The sequence below is a fragment of the Idiotropiscis lumnitzeri genome, chromosome 21, assembly GCF_059441095.1.
Source record: "Idiotropiscis lumnitzeri isolate Australia: NSW breed Sydney's pygmy pipehorse chromosome 21, RoL_Ilum_1.0, whole genome shotgun sequence".
In the NCBI taxonomy this organism is placed as follows: Eukaryota; Metazoa; Chordata; class Actinopteri; order Syngnathiformes; family Syngnathidae; genus Idiotropiscis; species Idiotropiscis lumnitzeri.
The window spans coordinates 5467891-5486741 of NC_142411.1; the positions used below are offsets into that span (position 1 = coordinate 5467891).

General features: G+C 43.3%; 3 protein-coding genes across 3 annotated transcripts; 1 reads left to right on the plus strand and 2 right to left on the minus strand.

Annotated features, from left to right (window-relative positions):
• Window positions 1-734: 734 nt before the first annotated feature.
• On the minus strand, window positions 735-7554 carry mmut (methylmalonyl CoA mutase). The gene is made up of 13 exons (XM_088286880.1): window positions 7428-7554; window positions 6477-6884; window positions 5686-6053; window positions 5121-5278; window positions 4204-4375; window positions 3852-4100; window positions 3533-3644; window positions 3325-3440; window positions 2672-2787; window positions 2289-2420; window positions 1974-2121; window positions 1353-1520; window positions 735-1152 (listed from the first exon to the last, which is right to left on the minus strand). Exons 2-13 carry the CDS (start codon window positions 6850-6852, stop codon window positions 1024-1026), a joined length of 2244 nt encoding a protein of 747 aa, XP_088143006.1. The 5' UTR covers window positions 6853-6884; window positions 7428-7554; the 3' UTR covers window positions 735-1023.
• Window positions 7555-7791: 237 nt separating this feature from the next.
• Window positions 7792-13615, minus strand: fkbp1b (FKBP prolyl isomerase 1B). The gene is made up of 4 exons (XM_088286012.1): window positions 13350-13615; window positions 12745-12792; window positions 8709-8821; window positions 7792-8340 (listed from the first exon to the last, which is right to left on the minus strand). The coding sequence occupies exons 1-4, from the start codon at window positions 13384-13386 to the stop codon at window positions 8212-8214; spliced, it is 327 nt and encodes a 108-aa protein (XP_088142138.1). The 5' UTR covers window positions 13387-13615; the 3' UTR covers window positions 7792-8211.
• A 666-nt stretch (window positions 13616-14281) lies between these two features.
• On the plus strand, window positions 14282-18652 carry wdcp (WD repeat and coiled coil containing). The gene is made up of 4 exons (XM_088286006.1): window positions 14282-14398; window positions 14829-16940; window positions 17523-17643; window positions 18296-18652. Exons 2-4 carry the CDS (start codon window positions 15108-15110, stop codon window positions 18481-18483), a joined length of 2142 nt encoding a protein of 713 aa, XP_088142132.1. The 5' UTR covers window positions 14282-14398; window positions 14829-15107; the 3' UTR covers window positions 18484-18652.
• Window positions 18653-18851: the final 199 nt, after the last annotated feature.

Genomic DNA, 18851 nt, shown 5'->3' on the forward strand with positions numbered 1-18851 from the left:
GGCTGAAAAAAAGTTTTACTGTTTCAGTTTCACGTGTGCTTTTTTTTTGCCATTTTAGGAAAAACTGTGACAGCGCTACGAGTCTCGTTTTTGATCAAATATTTCGAGACAGTTTATTCTCAACAAGCTTAACGTCACCTTTTATCCCAAAATGACGATCCATCGTTACCATGTATCTGTACTCATGCCCACTTCAACCGCTTGCCAGATGTTAATGTCCGAAAACTGCGATCAATCGTCACAAAAATCCAAAAGATCGCCCCAATATTTTGGATTTCATGGCTGTTAAAGGCTGGTATCTTTGTCATCAAGCAAGTTTAAAGCGACACAATTGTCTTGATGTCACTGCGTGTTGTATCATACAATTTTCATGAGGAATAAAGTTCTCGTTAGCAAACAGCTGTCAGTGCATTATTGGACGAAAAAACATTTTGGCAATTAAGATGGCGTAAAGGTGCTGAAGATGTTCAAGCTGCTAGCAAGATTTCGATGTAGCATCAATTCATTTCTCCCTCTCAACGCCACTCAGAAAGTGTGCAATGTACACAAGACGACATTGGTATTCATGTTGAAAAGTTGCCAAACATGAAATGTTAACGGTTTATTTTTATTATTTCGAATATACAATACATTAAAAATGGGCCACACTTTCTGTCGCTACATTTTGATTGGCTAGTTTTGTCAAGATGGGGCAAGAGAAGGCCATTTTTGTTGAAAAGATCATTTTAGTAATATTCCAACCATTTATTTATTTTTTTTTTTAACATACAAGCTTAAGAGGTGCAGTTTACACAGCTCAGGCTTGTGTCGCTTTTAATTCTAAAAAAATATACACAATGTACAAATAATGATCCAGAATGATATCAGGTATGCTTGGTAAGGCAAATAACAAACAAAACATCTTCTGGGCATGATTATTATTACGATTATCACCATTTGATAGTGGATAACATTCCTCTTAGTACAAATGTGTTGAAAATCGCAAACGGGATACATTTCCTTTCGAATGTGAAGAGCTGGCCTTTACATGGCCTGTCGGATGTTCTCAAGACTCTTGTGGATGTTGTCCACCACGTCCACGGCGGCTTGTGGGATTCTGGTGCCCGGCCCAAAGATGGCGCTCACGCCGCTCTGGTACAAGAAGTCGTAGTCCTGCGTTTAAATAGGGTGCCGATGTTAATGTTTACTTTCGTTTGATTCATTTCACTACTTTGAATGTTTTGGAGTTTTGTATTGACGCTGACTCCTGTTTCAAACTATTATTCCTATTTTATTTCCGTGCAAATCATTGCTTGTGCTGTAAAAAAAAAAAAAAATGACGACGAAAGTTACATAGCGAAGCTGGTCGTTACCTGTGGCGGGATGACGCCCCCGCAGATGACCAGGATGTCAGGTCGCCCCATCTTGCGGAGCTCCTTGACGAGCTCGGGGACTAAAGTCTTGTGGCCGGCAGCCAGTGTGCTGACGCCCACGCAGTGAACGTCGGCATCCACCGCCTGTTGGGCCACCTCTACGGGGGTCTGGTGGACAGCAAACAACAACAAGCATAAGTCAGTCACACGCAACTTGCTACCTACCTTTTTTTTTTTTTTTTTTTTTTTTGGGGGGGGTAGGGCCTGACTGATCATCAGACGATATTAGGTCTTGTAAAATTGTCAAGAATCGCCCGACTTTTGGACTTTTTTTTTGTACATGTTACAACATAAAACACTGATTTCAAACATTCACACCCTCAAAAAAAAATAAATAAATATAAAAATTTAAAAAAACGCCGACTCCAGCCAATTTTTCTCTCGGTTGTCAAATTAAGAAAATACTAAAGGCCTAAATTCGTAAAACATTGAAATATTCTGCCATTAATATCATAATAGTCGTAAGTGTAAAGCGACCTTTTTTTTTTTAGATTTTAGTACTTTTATCGAATATTTTCATTCATACACACGTGTTTTGAGGAGGAGTAGAATTGTCCAAACCTGAAATAGCGGCCCGATGTCAACGTCAAAGCCAAGGTCGGCGAATCCGGTGGCGATCACCTTGGCTCCTCTGTCGTGGCCGTCCTGACCCATCTTGGCCACCAGGAGGCGAGGGTTCCGCCCTTCCTGGTTCTTAAATTCCGCCACCCTGCAATTATTATTTTGTGATGAATAAACGCCTTTGAGTATTTCTGATTTTTGGGGATGCCCTGTTTGAACGTGTTCCTGCTCCTTCAGTGTTAAAGTAGCTAGTGCAACATTTATGCTAATTTAAAGAAGTAACCAAAATAGATTCTGCTCGTTTGCATGGATTACCTGCTGAGAGCCGTGGCAATTTCTTCATGTTCGCCGTACTCGCTGCGGTACGCTCCGCTCACCATGCGGCTGCTGGCCTTGTGCTCCCCGAACACTTTCTTCATGGCGTCTGTGATCTCACCAACAGAACATCTGCACTCAACAAGGAAAAAAAAAACTCTTAAACTAAAAATAGATGCTTTATTTTAATGCATTGTTATCACAAGTGGTAATTGTACAGTAATTACTATTATTGGATCACTTTTTTTTTTAAATTATGTTTTCTCCGAGTGGGGAACTTATTTTTACACTTTACACAACAGACGCCGATTCAATTGTATTGGACAATTTAATTAAAAAAAATAAAAAATAAAAAGATTAGAACCTATTTTCAAAGTTCAAACCTGGCGCGTGCCGCCTCGACAGCCAAAGCCAGCAGGTTTCCCTCTCGTGTGCGGGCGCACTCCTCGATGGCGGCTAGGCACTTGTGGGCGATGTCCGTGTCGCGATTCTCCCGAACCTTTTACGTAAATGACACTCTTCTTTACGTCGTCCCATACACACACACTGTGAAATTCTGTGCGTTTGTATTATTTTGTATGACCACAATCATTACTTTATTTATAATTAATAACACATATTGGTACAGATTTATATAACTTCCATTTTATTCCAGAGTGGCTGATTTATTTTGATAATTATAATTATATATAAATGCAAATATTTTAGAATTATTTTGTTAATTTAAAACAATGCCTGAAAAAAATATTTTTAAATATATTTTAGCTTATTTTTTACTGCTAGGAAAGTGAAAGGTTTTCAAATTAATCATGTAACAATGTTGTTTAAAACCCTTTTTAATGTGTATTTTAGTTTTTTTTTTTTTAAATGACTATTATTAATACTAATTAAAACTAATAAAATAATAATAATAATATTACTTTCATTCTGGATTTTTTCGGCCATTTTTTAAAATAAGCATCTATGCTCCTTGAAAGGTCCTAAAGTTATTATTTTAAAAGATTAACATTAAAAGTGTCTTTGGCATTTTTCTTACCTTCTTCAACTTTTCAATCTGCTTCTGTCGAACCAAGGTGTTGTCGATAGCCAGCACCTCCACCGTCTCCTCCTTCTCCAAGCGGTACTTGTTCACCCCGACGATCACCTCCGACCCTGCAGAAGGTTTCTAAATGTCATCGCTCCAAAGGATGAAGGCTTTACGGTCGCAAGGCATGGAAACATTTCTTATGCAAGCGTTTGCGTACGTGAATCGATGCGGGCCTGTCTGCGCGCCGCACATTCCTCAATGCGGAGCTTGGGGATGCCCTCGGCCACCGCCCGGGCCATGCCGCCCATCTCCTCGATCTCTTGGATGAACTAAAAGGAAAAGGTAAGAAGCTAAAAAAAAAACTGTCAATTTTTTTTGACAACGGTGAATAATGTCTGTTGGAGCGAGGGTATGATGACGTTTAAATCAAAAGTTAAAATAAAAAAACCTTAAACTGAAGTTGAAATTTAATTACATTACTGTTATTATCTAATTATAACATTTTAAGACATGTACTGCCTGCGTTTCCCACGCACCTTCAAAGCCGTGTTGTAGAGATCGTCGGTGAGGGACTCCATCATGTGCGATCCCCCCCACGGGTCGGCCACTTTGGGGATGCCCGACTCCTCTTGGATGATGATCTGCGTGTTGCGGGCGATGCGGGCGCTCTTCACGGTCGGCAGACCCAGGGCCTCGTCGAACGAGTTGGTGTGGAGCGACTGTGTGCCTCCGAACACGGCCGCCATGGCCTCGATGACCGTGCGGATCACGTTGTTGTACGGGTCCTAGGGGATGGACGGGGCATTTTTTTTAGGCACGGCCTGAATGGGGCTTCAACTTCCAATTTCACTTTGTACAGCTGACGGTGAATGACGGCAAGTGACTTACTTGCTCCGTGAGAGACCAACCAGACGTTTGGCAGTGAGTGCGGAGGAGGAGGGACTTGGCGTTTTGCGGCTGGAACTTTTCCCGCAGTAACGTGGACCACAGCTTCCTGGCCGCCCGCAGCTTGCCGATCTCCATGTAGAAGTTCATGCCGATGCCCCAGAAGAATGACAATCTGCGTATGTACATGCATACAGAAGTTGAATTAAACGTGGAACTTTATTTGAGTTTAAATTAAAGTTGGAATAAAATTGCATTCCAAAATCAAAATGAACTTCAAAAGATTTAAAATTCAAGTTTAAATGGAGTCAGATTGAAGTTGAAATTTGGATTAACTTTTTAAATGTTATTAAACAATTGCAAAAGAAATTGAATTTTAAAAACGTTACAAATTACAATTCAACTTAAAAACAAACAAATGTTGAGGTTGAACACATCTAAAATATTGTTTAAAGTTGAAATAAAGATTTTTTTTTTCTAACTTGCAAAGTAAAAAAAAAATGATTGCGTGTCCCTGGAGGACTTTCTATAAAAAAAAATAAAAAAAACTCAGATAGGAAAAAGGTCAACTTTACCTGTAGCAAATATTAAAAAAAAAAAAATTAAAAAAGGGGCTTTCAAGCAGAATCTATTGTTAGACATTGCGAATGGCACGTCTGGAACAGGTCGGCTGCTGAAAGGAGATAATTGGCTTTGTGAGAACTGTGAAAAGATTGTGTCTGCTGCAGCCTTGGGAACCCTTCACCCTCACGTCGATGTACAATTATTGCAGTTATTGACGGTGGTGCCAAACGGCACAAGAGGACGTTAGGATGAAAGCAATTTCAAGTTGCAGAATTGAAACTTGTGTTCGGTGCATGACTGCGCTAAATGTAAAGTGAATTTCAAATCCCCAAACTGGGGCTGTGTCATCATTTCACCTGGGCGCAAACTCGTCAATCGTCAAGCCGGCTTTGAGTCCGGTGCGGCAGTACTCGAGCCCGTTGGCGATGGTGTAAGCCACTTCCAAGATGGCGTCGGCCCCCGCCTCTTGAAGATGGTAGCCGCTGATGGAGATGGAGTTGAACTTGGGCATGTGCTAGAAAAATGACGCACCGTTAGCATCGACAGCAGTCGGAGTACAAAAAATGGTTCAACGTATGTTTCACTATTTACAGAAAACCGGAAACCTCACACGATTGTATTCTAGGTTTGCGGTGCTGCTATTTCACTGATTTATTTTTTGTATAGTTCATTGTGGTTTTAAAGCATTTTTATACTAGGTTCAATTACACTGTCAACCACTAGATGGCGTATTTAGTTTGAAATGGTGTACATTTGAAACGGTAACAAAACAGAAATATTTTAGCGCAGTTTATTTTTTGTTTAAAATAATTTCATCTGCTGAAATTCTGCTTTTTATGCCAACAGAAAGTGATGGCTGAATATTTGATGCATGTAAATGTGTTTCTTATGAACCGCAAAACGCAAAGGTTGACTAATTACCTGCGAGGTGTACGCAAAGATGTCGGCGATGGCGTGCATGGAAGGTTCCGGTGGGAAAATATAGGTATTCCGCACCATGAACTCCTTCAAAATGTCATTCTGGATGGTTCCGGTGAGCTTTGCCTTGGGGACACCTTGCTCCTCGCCCGTCACGATGAACATGGCGAGCACTGGGATGACGGCCCCATTCATGGTCATGGACACGGACATCTTCTCCAGCGGGATGCCGTCAAAGAGCATTTTCATGTCCTCCACCGTGTCGATAGCCACGCCCGCCATGCCCACGTCGCCGTGCACCCGCGGGTTGTCCGAGTCGTAGCCGCGGTGAGTGGGAAGATCGAAGGCCACCGACAGGCCCTGCTGCCCCGCTGAGATTCACAAAAGAACACATAAAAATGGGGAGATATTAGGATTTGGTCTCAAAATGGCAACAGAAGATTATTAAAAAAAAAAAAAAAAAAAGGTAAAGTTGTTTATACATGTAGAATTACTCGCATTCATTCAACTTCTGCTCCACACTTCAACCCATTTATCTGCAATATCGTCAATATTGCATTTCTGATTAAAATATTTAGCAAAAATGTGTTGACCAGTGTTATTATTAATTATGAATTAATATATTCATTTTTTAGTGTTTTCTGGGGAAACAAAAATTAAAAATTATTTAAGTTATTGTTTTAGGAATGTGATAAAATTTAGAAATATTTCTCATTTTATATTTTTGTTAATTATTTTATTTTACTTCAAAGTATAAGTAAAATTGTCTGTTTTGACCTTAGGTCTGCCCCTACCTTTAATGTTATCCTTATAAAACTTGTTGCTCTCCTCAACAGTGCTGAATCCCGCATATTGCCTGATGGTCCAGGGTCTGCTGGTGTACATGGTGGGATAGGGGCCCCTCGTGTAGGGAAACACCCCTGGTAATTCGTCCGCAGCCGCATCCGAGTCGGCCTTGGTGTACACAGGCTTGATGTCGATGCCCTCGGGCGTGTGCCATATTAGGTCCTCTGGGTTCTTCCCCTTCAGCTGCTTCTTGGCCAGGGTGGCCCACTTGGGGTGAAGCTCCACCGGGTCCCGACGTTGGGTCGAGGTGTGGATCCCGCAGGCGTGAAGTGGCACCCGGGTCAAGAGCCGGGCGGTGGCGCACGCTCTGTGTGCTGTCAGCATGGTTCCCCTGGGCTCACACGTGCATTGATGACCTGACCAGGAAAAGCACACATGAAATGATGATGTTTTGTTTTTTTGTAGAACAGCCCTTATCTTGAAAACAACATTAATTTGTGACAGTACGTGTAGTTGCCATGTTGATCCTATGTTCGATTTTATTTATAGTTCTTTACTTTTATAAGCAATAGGACAAAGCAGTTGCCAAGGTGACAATAGTTGAGAACAACTTCATGAATCAATATCATATAATACACTATAAACGCTATTTTAGCATTTTGAGCTAAAAGCTAGTCGAAAACGTTACACTACATCATAGAGACCATAATCAAGCTCAGTGATAACGAACACTTTAGTCGGGATTTGAAACTAATAATTTCCATTCAGTACAAATGAAAATGATACATTTTAAGTCAGTAAAAAAAAAAAAAAGTTAAGCTAGGTGCTCGAGCTACGTCGCCCCTCGTAGCTAACAATGGCGGACTAATATTTTTGTGTTGCGTCGAAGAATTTGAGCTTTTATTCCTAGCGTTCATTTTATGGCACGACTGTTGTATACATTTAAATATTTTACTGACCTTGTTTCGTTTTTGTGGTCTTTAAAGGTTGTCAAAAGGCGTGCGTGCGTCCATCCAATGGACTCTCATGACATTAGCCGTCAACCAATTGGAAGAGACGACGGGTCCGTGAACTCTGAACTATAAGACCGGAAGTAAGTAGTCAGTAGCGTCTCCGACGGCCATATTGGTGCGGTATAGTAAGACAAATGGGTGAAATGTTGGCAAATTTTATATGCAATTTTGGACCTTTTAGGGTTCGTGGGTTGCCCATAGTGTCGCTGTAAAGGTTATTTATAAAAGTGTGTTGTTTGAAATGGAAAGTATGATTGACTATTTTACTCAATATTCTTCTCAAGCAAATATTGAACACAGGACACATTAGTAGTTAACATGCCATTTTTATTCCAGAGTTGGTCAACAAAATGGTAAGCAGCAACGGTTCTGTACGCCATCAGACCGGGTCGACTAGAGAAAACACACGTGCAGTAAATGCTTTTTATTGTAGGGGCAGTTACAAATACATAGTTAACATGGCAACATTTTCGGGAGCATTCAGTAGGTAGGACAAACCCTGATTAAAGTGGCAATGGAGTCAGGTCAGCATGTTTACATAGAAAATACCCAGTCGAGATAGAGGGACTTTAGTAATGTGCTTATGCTCTGTTGCTAATACTGTAAGGCAGTGAGTGTTTTGATTGCAGTGTAGTATGACTTTAGATGCATTTAAATAGTAAATGGAACGACAGAGGGATGGCGGTGGGAGGGGAGTCAGCGCATCGACCGGGTCCCTGTACAAACGTTTTCACTCCAGTTTGAGGAGCTCCACGTCGAAAACAAGCGTGGCATTGGGAGGGATGACGCCGGGGTGCCCCGTGAGGCCGTAGGCGACGTCCGGCGTGCAGGTGAGCTTCACCCTCTGACCCAGGCTCATCTGAAGGGCAACATGTAACTCTTAGCAAAATACACAGACAACTTTTATCACAACACAGAACTAACAGACTTAAATCTGGTTTAACGTGGCTTGTGTTTCTGTTCGTGTACCATTTTAATGGACGGACTGACAGTCCAATAATTTAATTAATTCTTTCCTTTCATCTTTTTGTTTTAAACAGTCACGAAAATATCTGCTGTACATGTAAATATCTAAACTTCGACGGTTCTTCGCTAAAACCTGCCTTCTGCCTACTGTCCAGCAGAGGGAGCTGTTGTACAAGCTAAGAGTGACAAAACCAATCTACGCTTACGTCTAGTTGTGCAGGTGAAAGGAGCGTTTACAAGGAATGTCGTGTTTATCCAGACCTGAGCCACGCCTTCTTCCCAGCCTTTGATCACCTCGTTGCGTCCTATCTTGAACTTGAAGGGCTTGTTTCTGTCTCGGGATGAGTCGAACTTTTTGCCGTTCTGCAGCATACCTGTCAAAAAGATCAAATCATCACTTTAGGATGAGATTTGCAAACGAGGCCTTTTTTTCAGGATTTTGTTGGAAAATCTGAAGCGTGACAGCGAGTGGGTGGGTGGGAGGAGGGGGCGCTTTATCAGGATCCCGTGTCGGTTTCAATTCTCCCAAATGCACAAAGGAAGTGGGTGGCCTGGTTTATTGGATTATTTTTAAAGTTAACAAGTAGGCCGTCGCTTGACAGCGTGTCGAGGGAGAAAAGAAGAAGAAAAAAAAAAACCCTAGATGGATAAAAATGTCAGAATCAGAGCTTTATTATTATTGACTGAATACCTCATGAATGATTTTTTGTGACAAGAGTTTTGATAAGCAGTGTCGCCCCCGTAAAGGGAGGTCGGGTTTGGGGCATCATGATTTACTGCTGCAACCCGCCGTAAACCGGCCCTAAGGTCGATCTCATAGTAGCCGAGTTCGCCGACTGTAAATTCTTGATGTGGGTTCAAATGATTTGGCACTGCACTGCGATACTCTTCCGGTCACGACGCTTTAATTTATGTCACCCTGCGTTCACTCAGCAAGTTGGGGGTCCAAAGATGTTGCGTGAACGTCACACTTTAACGGCATAACTGCGTCGCCTCTCCGCTTTCACTGGCCGTCTAAATTTAGAGACTCTGGGCATATCTAAGAATCACACAAGGCTGGGCCAGGATCGGTTCCAAACATGGAAGTCACCAAGTCCAAGCAACGGGTGGCCAGCACCTGCTATGGCGCGTCCTCGTGGCCCAGTGGTATTGACATAAAGTGATTATGCCATGGTCAATAAATTGGAGGGGGAAAAAAACGTGCATCAGTGACAGCATAAAAAAAATGTAACATATAAATACAAAATTCCTTCCGAAATTTTACCTAATCTAAATGAAAGAAGAAAAAAATTACTATGCTAAAAATCAACCAAATCCCGCTAAATCAGGCGTGGGCAAACTACGGACCGGGGGCCACATGTGGCCCGTTAAACGTTTTAATCTGGCCCGCTAAACTTGAAAAAAAATTAAATGAATAAACCTTGTTCATGTTTTATTTTCTAAATACTGTGTATTATTGTTTTAATGATTTTGTTCATTTTCATCGAAAATTAAATAAATAAAAAAAATTATTTAAAAAATGTAATTTTTTTTTTTTTCTCAGATGAAGTGAGGTTACCAAAACACTCCATCTATCTGCTCCTGGTCCGGCCCCTCTGTCAAATTTTAGAACCCATTGTGGCCCGCCAATCAAAAAGTTTGCCCACCCCTGCTCTAAGTCTAAAAAGACCGCAACAACAATACGTAGGCTTTGCTCAACAATCAATGGTGTTTCCAAGCCAAACACACTAAGACAAAACCTGAGGGTGGTTTGTAACATTCGTTAAAACAGATGTGCTCATATTTTGGTTGTGGGAGCCTGTAAATGAAAAATACTCGGCATTATTATTGCCAACGAATTATTTTATAGTATCATGATTTTTGACGCATTCGCTGCGGCAATCGGCGATGGGCGCAAGGGTTGGGTGGCAGCTCTCATCCCTTCCGGATCCTGACGCCGCCAGTTTACAACTCTCAAGAGAAAACGCCAAGCTCTTCGGCTGCCTCGGCACAAAAAAGAAAAGAAAAGAGCTTAAGCGCTAACAGAGGCGGGGTTATTTTTACTCTGCCATATCCTGTCTGCCATATCCCCCCCCCCCCCCCCCCACACACACACACACACCACACACACAGTCTAGAGGAGCTGCCAGTCTGACACCCCCGCCCCTCCCCTCCCCGCCGCTCCCTCCTGCATTAAAAAGGGTGGATAAGAAAAGCTGCATGTCAGGCTTTATGTCTGAGCCCGCACTGCAGTCTGTACGAATGTAGCTTTAGGTGACTGGGAGGACTTCATACAACAAGGGTGGGAAAACTGCGGGGTGTGGGCCAAGTAAAGCCCAAAAGACCTATTGTGAAACCAAATGAGGTGGCGCAGCGAACATATTTTTCAAGCAGATTTCATACAGTTATGTATTTTGCAGAGGCCTGCGTAAGATAAAACAAAATGTGTCGATTTTACTTGCACTAAATTCCCATTATCCCCACGGAATATTTTCAATTTGGAAAATTCTGCATCTCACCAACCCAGACATTTTCCACCCATTGAATCCGGAGACGTACTTAAATGTTGTTTTCAGCGAGTGAATCATACGAATAATAACGACCGATTCGTTTCCACACTTGAACTCAAAGCTCCATGTGCGAGCGTGAGCGGCTTTTCTCAAAAATGTCAACCTCGTGATCTCTGCCTCGCCCTCCGAGTCACGGGAGGGTCAGCTGCACGGCATGTAAGCGAGCGTCTGTGCATGTGTGCGTGTCTGCGTGGTTTGAATCCCAAAGTGAGGATCATAAACGGCCGCGTTGAGCGTTCCCATTCGCGTTGGGATGAAGTGAGGAGATCGGAACGGGGACGTTTGCGTCCAGTGAAAGTAAGCAAAAAAACTAAATACTCAATGTTACAAAAAGCCTCTTCATCTTTACTTCTACTTATCCAGCAGGCGCCAAATCTGTCTAACCGCTATCACCAGACTTCCTCCGCATCGATATCTTCGTTTGATCTCGGCTCTTATAAAACAAAAAAAAAAAAGTGGGCCAGGCTTTGTTCCACATATCGCCGCCAAATTTCACCACAGTGCTCCACCCACACGCAACAATGACAAGATATTTCTCACTATTTGGCAATGCCCATCTGTCCAGTATAGGCGGTTCGCTAAATTTGTTCATTTTAAACCAAAACTGCAGATTTCCTGTGTCCTTTCACACAGGGCTTCTTGAGAATTTTTTGCGGGTCTTTTCATGACAGAAATGTCTCCCAAATTTCATGTTGCTCAGGAAAACTCCCTTAGAGGGCTGAATTTTCCAATTTATTCGTTTCATATTTTTAATGCAGGTCGTCAAACTGCTGCCCACCAGCATGCAATAAAACCAAAAATGACGGTAATTTTGCATCGCCTATCCGCTTAGTAGTCTGTATTTGGTGCAATTTGGTCGTCATCTGACAAAATCAAATCATTAACTGCTTCAAACAAAAACTTTTTGGGTGAGTCAACTCATGATAGACACGCCAACCAAAATGACATTCCTCGGTGAAACTGCCTTCTTCGAGACCTTGTTTGGGAGGAAAGCAGCGACGACAAATGGGGGCGTTACGCCTTTTTTTTTTGGGAACATTAGATAATACAGTGTTTCCCTCACTATATCGCAGTTCGTTATTTTTACGGACCAACATTTATCGAGAATGCCTTCAAATGTATCTCCAGCCATCACGGATGAGTCTGAAAGTTATCCCACCGATAAACAGAAGTTGACTGTTCTTGCTCGAGTTACATAATAGTTCAGAGTGCATCTCAACGCAGCCACTTGTTTATGACAAAGCCTGTGGCGCAGTGGCGTGGCTGTTTTTTTTTTTGTTTTGTTTTTATAGCCCCATCATAAACCTGCTGATCCGCAGACTGGGTTGATAGCAAACGAGCATTGCTTTTTGTTTTGTTTACTTTCTGTCTGACCTACTTGTCAGCGCCGAACAAGCGCCCAGGGCACGCGCTAACCCAAATGTGCCCCCCCCCCTCCATGTCGCAGGAGTGCAGCTCAAAAATATTGGCCTGTCTGAACAAAAACAAAAAAAGACCTCGCGCAAGAAGCAGTGACATGCTGGGAGGTCAGTTGAGGACAACATTAGACCAGTTTTTGCAAGTACCCCTATCATGAAAAATGATGAAAAAAATAAGACCACACATAGGACAATAAGTGAACACATGGGATAACAAAAGACCACATGGGACAACATGTGACAGTTCTAGAGCGACATAAGACCGTGCAGGGCAACATAAAAGCGAATGGGACAATACAAGAGCCTTCATAAAAGGTATGACTCACTCACCTATGTAATGAACCACACACGTCTGACCCTTCTTTGGAAATGTGCTTCCTGTGGGACACAAATACAGATGAGTTCATATTACAGTTCACCCGCTACATCACGGTTCAACATTTGCACAATGCTTTAATACAGATTTTAATACTTCTTACAAGTACAATCTATTTATTTTATTTTATATTTTAATTTAAGGAAATGAAGCGTCCTTTACTTAATGTAGAAAGATTTTATTCTTAGCAATAAAGTAAGTGACCCAACTGATTTTTCAAGATACGAACAAAACCTTGAGACTCCACAACAAGCAGCAGTTCGGCAAGTATCGTGATCAAATTTGATTTGAACGATTACATTATTTTTTAACTAATGTGTCGACCAGGAGGGAAAAATTAGCCCCCAGCTCACGAACGCACAATTATGTGTTTATTTCTTTTTGAGGGGGGGGGGGCAATTAATGGCATTTCTGTTCATTTTGATGGGGAAAGATGACTTGAGAGTTTGAACAAAGCCAAAACGAATACAAACACAAATAAACTCAAATATTGAAGATAGAATAATATCGTGGCCGGGGAGGGAGAGGGGCACCAAGCCCCTTCGAAGCAGCAACTCACCATCACCGGGAGATATTGTCTCGACCTCCACGCCCATGTTTCTGCGATATGTCGTCGACTTTTAGCCGTGGAACATAAGTCCTCTCCAGACGATCGTTTCCCCGTATGGCCGCTACCGTTACAGCTCGGTGTCCGCGGAAGGACAGCATGCAGTCGTCACCCGACCGCCGCCGAGAGCCTCCCAACCGAGATATGAGAGAAGCGAGGGAGCGGATTTTTGGACTTCAACTAGCGGGTGGGACGTCACAAGATGGCGGCGCCACACTGCGGCGATGTGGAGTACTTACTGTACACAGTGGTGGTTGATTGTTGTGAATTTATGGTTGTTGTTTGAGATAAAATGTCAGCCGATGCATGTACATCAGGTCCCTCTAGGTGCTTTCAGTTAAAATCAATGTGCAAACACAATTTATAAACGAGGAAATACGTTCGAAATGAGCATGAGTTACGATTTAACTACGTTTCCCATGATACATCTGTATTGGTGGTGGTCGTAAATCACTTCCGTGTTAAAACACGGACGAAACTAGACTTTGCCAAGTGACCCAAAATATAAAAATTTCAAAAATATTTAATATGTTGTAATTATCGTTTACACCTGGAACAAGGTTTGTGTACACTGAGTGTTCCAGGTCAAATTTGGCATGTGTATACTAAAATGGTTATCCCATTCACCATGTATAAAACCAAGGAAAATGTCATTAGTACAGAAAGTTTAGTACGTGTTTTTATCCATAAATGACTGAAAATAGAAAATGAAATTTCCAAATTTCTCAGAAACATTGTTGAAACATTAATAATCTAATGTCAGACAGGCTATTAATACATTTGGGGAAAATAGGTAGTTTCTAATTTAATTTATGCAATCATTATGAGGACATTATTAAAAATGTACAAAAGGAGTTATTCCTTTAAATTCGACTACGTTTCCCATGATGCATCTGTCTGGACGCTCCACCAGGAGTACTTCCGGGTCAAAATTAGTAAACATTGACGTCGCGGCGTGGTTGAGCCGGCAAAATGTAAAGTTAGGCATGACAATATTCACCGTAAGTGCTTTCCAAAGCTTTCCTCGACAAAATACGCGTTGTTTCCAATATTTCGTGTGGTTTTTTTTTCTAGGCTGTTTAAGTCTACGCTTGCTTAAGTTAGAGCACAATGTGATTGCATTCTCACCACTTTTTTTCAGACATAATACAATTACGTACTAACATTTCATTACACGCCGATACTTGACTTGCACTTGTGATGAAAATGTGTTTTATTTTAATCAACTCTTGTTTAGAAACACAAACCTTTAGCGAACAGGCATAGGTATCACTAAAATATACTGTAACATCTTTTATAGTAACCACTTCGGTCATTACAACCTGATACCTCTATATAAGCAATGAATTAAGAAGAAAAAAAAACATGACTTGACATGCAAATTTAAAGGACATATTTCAACCCCCTTTCAATCCTACTTGTCTCCCTTAGCAACTCCGTTTGGGCCCTGAGAACGACAAAATGTCTCATCCCAAGGTATGATTAAGTGAGCGACGTCAGCGGCCTCGGGTCCTGAAAGGTCCAGAGAGTGTCGTGTCGAGGTCGTTGCGCTTTAATCGGCTATTAGTGCTCGTCACCGCACCCTCGGCTCAGGAGAGCAGATTAAGGCGCCTACTTGGAAGGAAACCCAGGAGAGAACGTTTGCCGGTTCTAATCTGCAAGGCGAGGACTTCCCAGCCGCTCAGATTGTTTTACCGCTTTCTCACCGAGATGGACCTGGGTAAGGCCAAGCTGCTGCGGAGCGGCATCAACACGCTGCACCAGGCCATCCACCCCGTTCACGGCGTGGCGTGGACCGACGGCAAGCAGGTGTGCCTAACGACACTCTACTTCCAGCGTGGTGAGGCCAAATTCGGTGACACAAACGTCATCGGGCAGTTTGAGCACGTCCTGGGACTCTTCTGGGGCCCGCTATGCTGCCCCGACTCTCCCGCCCTGTTGGCCGTGCAGCACAAGAAGCACGTTAGCGTTTGGCAGTTGCAACTGAGCGCGCTGGAACATAACAAGCTGTTGTGCACGCAGACTTGCGAGATGAGCGAGCCATTCCCGTTGCTCGCACAGGGCTGCGTTTGGCATCCCAAACTGGACATTCTGGTCCTCCTCACCAAGCGGGACGCCTCTGTGCTATTCTCGGCACGGGTGGACAACAGGAGGACCAAGGCGGATATTAAAGGTAGCGGGCTGATCCACTGCGCAAGTTGGACTAAAGACGGAACCCGGTTGGTGGTGGCTATCGGCACCACGCTCCACTCCTACATCTGGAACGACATTCACAAAAACCTGGTGGCCTGCTCCTTCTGCCCCATTTTCGACGTGGGGGGCTACATCTGTGCCACAGAGGCAACGGGAGACTCTCAGGTTGCCGTGGCGACAGAGCTGCCTTTGGAGAAGCTGTGCGGGTTGAACGCCGGCATGGCTTTCGAGGTGGACCCCCCGCGACTCCAAACGCTGGAAAACGACCTCTCTCAGGATTCCAGACGGCTATCGTTTGACCTTGCTGAGAGGTCCCACACGCCCACCTCGGGCCCCCTGGACCTCACTCACCTCCTGGCCAGACACCGGCGCTCAGACCCAAGCCCGCTTATCCACCTGCAGCGCAAGGACGCAGTAACAGGATCTGGCCAGGACTCCTCACACCTGATGCTAATCACTTACGAGCGCAAGGTGGTCACCACCCGCAAAGTCAGCATCCCCGGGATCCTGGTGCCGGATTTGATGGCGTTCGACCCGCGCGCCTCCACCGTGGCCGTGGCGTCCAACACTTGCAACATGGTGCTGGTGTACCGTATCACGGCGTCGGCCATGCCCAACATCCAGCAGATCTCGCTGCAGGCCACTGACAGGCCTAAAGGTGTGTGTTTCCTCAGCGAAAAGATGCTGCTGATGATGGTAGGCCGGCAAAAGTCCATGGACCCCGCCTTCCTCCCGTCGTCCAACACAGAAAAGTACATCCTACGCTTGGTGGCCAAAGAATTTGATGCAGAGGGTGCCCCCTCCCTTCTCAACGCAGAGCCTACTTCTAATTTGTCGCGGATTAGGAGGCACTCGGAGCACCTGCCCAAGGAGGACAGGGAGCGGCTGGGGATAAACGACTTGCTTCTGCCTGGGGCGGGAGTCCACCCCTGCTCACCCGGGAGCAGACGCAGGCTGATTGAGGAGGTGAGGAGCCCCGAGCCCAGCCCATTGGCAACCTCTGCGGACTTTTCCGCCTCCTCGGAAAAAAACCCCTCTGCCGCCGTTGAGAACTTAGACATCGGCCGCATGGCCAGCCTGGCGGTAGCCTGCCAGACCAGCAGGGACTCCAGCCGGGCTGGATCGCCTCGACCGGAGGTGGTACCGGAGCCGATGGTGGGCCCGGCGGGCGGATCTTCCAGAGAACGAGCTCTGGAGCATCTGGTCTTCAACATGGAGCGGCTGTTCGCTCGCTTCGCAGACGTGCAACAGTGCCTGGGTGAGATCCGTGAGTGCGCCCAGAACGGCAAAAAGGTTCCGAGCTCTTACCCTGCCGCCATCGAGCCCCCTTACCTCAACGTCACATGCCAGGTACGATCACGTAAGAAAACAGTTGAGATGGAAACCGTACTTTTTTTTTTTTTTTCCTCGTGCTAAAAATCTCTTGTCTGATTTTACACACTTCCTTGTTTTTTCTTCATACTTTTGCATTCCCTTGTTTATTTTTGTCTCTATGGGACAGTGATGTTTGGAGCCGCGAAAAATAATCTGAAGTATTCTGCTCATGCGCTAAAAATGTCCTACCCAATATTCATCTTTTTTCAGGAATTACACTGAATCCTTAAAATCGAGCTTTGAATACATTGTAAACATATTTGAACTCACTAACAATCACACAATTGCAAGTATAAATGATATAAAAAATATTAGCTAGATACCAAAAGTCTGCGTGTGAGTGTCTGGGTGTGTGCTGTGGCCAACAGCAGCTACGGTGTGAGGGTGCTCTTGTCTCTCACAAGGCCACGCCCCTTAAAGACACACAAAGAGGAACATTGATTATTGTACTGCTAGTCAACTGCGATATAACTGAGGTTGACTGTATTCTGGTAGACGTGGTGTGTATCAGGATCGGAACCGGCGTTTAACATTTTGCGTACGTTTTGGGTCCCGCAGAAGCAGTTATCAGAGAACGTGTTCATCGACGAACGGCGACCGATGCTGCTGTGCGACGGCAAGCTGTGTCTACGCGTCCTCCAGGAACTTTTCAACCTCACCGTCGTGGAGATGCTGCACGGTACGTCCATCCATTAATTATTGAATTATTTACTACAAAATTAATTATAAAGAAATAAGTAATTTAATACTATTGGCTGATTGTATTTGCATTACAAAAAAAAATATGACAGAATTATTTTATTAAAATAAACATAATACATTTTTCGTTAAACTCATGCATTAAAGATATGGTTAATTATATATGAATGTACAGTACATTTAACACATTTTATTCATTGTATTAAATAATTAATTGCATTTAAAAAACACAATTTAAAATTGTATTTTGTGCTGAAATAAGCAATTTTGCATCAACATCAAATAATCTTTTGTTTTATTAAATACTGTAAGTAGTTTAATTTGTATAATTTATTTATGAATAATGATTCTTTTAAAAGTGAATTTTTACTGTTTTAGAAGTAAATGTAATTTTACCTATTTTCAATCAACAAAGCTGACCCATCTGTCTCTATTTTCAAAATGTGCACATCCCTGGTCAAAGCATGAAAACACATGATGTATTTGAGCTATAATTGGATGTGATTAGCGGCCGAGGACAGATTAGAAGCTTTTAAACAGAAGCGGCTTACTTTATTGGCATGTAACAGGCCTAAACCACAACGCGCTATCTAACAAGATCCTGCCCGGTGGTTTTGCTTACATTCTTGCAGGCCCCCTGTGGATCGTCCTGGTGGCCGACTCCGATGGCTTTGTGCCCCTGACGTTCAAGTCCAGAGACGAGCTCACTGTACGCAACGGCAAGCGAAGATCCACCCTGCGCACCCCCGGGAGCCCTGAGACCTCCTGCCCCTCCAGTCCGGCCCCCTGCAACAACCCCACCACTGAGGCCTCCTCATAGTTTATGGAGTCAATAAAGCAATTTCAACAATTTACTTGCTCTTTAATTTTTTTTAGAGGGGGGTAAAAACAAAAGGCCACGATTTCCTAGCAAATATGTCCCGAGTGTCTATGAGAGGTATGTAACTGTTTTTGCATCATTTTAAGAAAAATAAAGTTGTTCCATTCAATGTTTTAGTTTGAATTAGTGTTTTTTTAACTGGTACAAAAACAGGAGATTTATTTTTTTTGTCAAATGAATAACAGTGTTTATTTTATTATTTATATTAAACGTTTACAAAATATATTTTTTAAAAAACACCGTGTTACACCTGTCAGTAAAAATCTGTGTGCGCGTGTGAATGGAAGAAATGACGAATGCGGCAGGAT

Excerpts from the sequence above, each read along its gene's own strand:
- mmut (XM_088286880.1), bottom strand. The coding sequence starts at position 6,852 with ATGCTGACAGCACACAGAGCGTGCGCCACCGCCCGGCTCTTGACCCGG. Across the intron at positions 6,054-6,476 it reads TTATAAGGATAACATTAAAG|CGGGGCAGCAGGGCCTGTCG; the intron begins GTAGGGGCAGAC and ends TGTGAATCTCAG. Across the intron at positions 1,153-1,352 it reads GGGGCGTCATCCCGCCACAG|GACTACGACTTCTTGTACCA; the intron begins GTAACGACCAGC and ends ATTTAAACGCAG.
- fkbp1b (XM_088286012.1), bottom strand. The coding sequence starts at position 13,386 with ATGGGCGTGGAGGTCGAGACAATATCTCCCGGTGATG. Across the intron at positions 12,793-13,349 it reads GACAATATCTCCCGGTGATG|GAAGCACATTTCCAAAGAAG; the intron begins GTGAGTTGCTGC and ends TGTGTCCCACAG. Across the intron at positions 8,822-12,744 it reads GTGTGTGGTTCATTACATAG|GTATGCTGCAGAACGGCAAA; the intron begins GTGAGTGAGTCA and ends TCTTTTTGACAG.
- wdcp (XM_088286006.1), top strand. The coding sequence starts at position 15,108 with ATGGACCTGGGTAAGGCCAAGCTGCTGCGGAGCGGCATCAACACGCTG. Across the intron at positions 16,941-17,522 it reads ACCTCAACGTCACATGCCAG|AAGCAGTTATCAGAGAACGT; the intron begins GTACGATCACGT and ends TGGGTCCCGCAG. Across the intron at positions 17,644-18,295 it reads CGTCGTGGAGATGCTGCACG|GCCCCCTGTGGATCGTCCTG; the intron begins GTACGTCCATCC and ends ACATTCTTGCAG.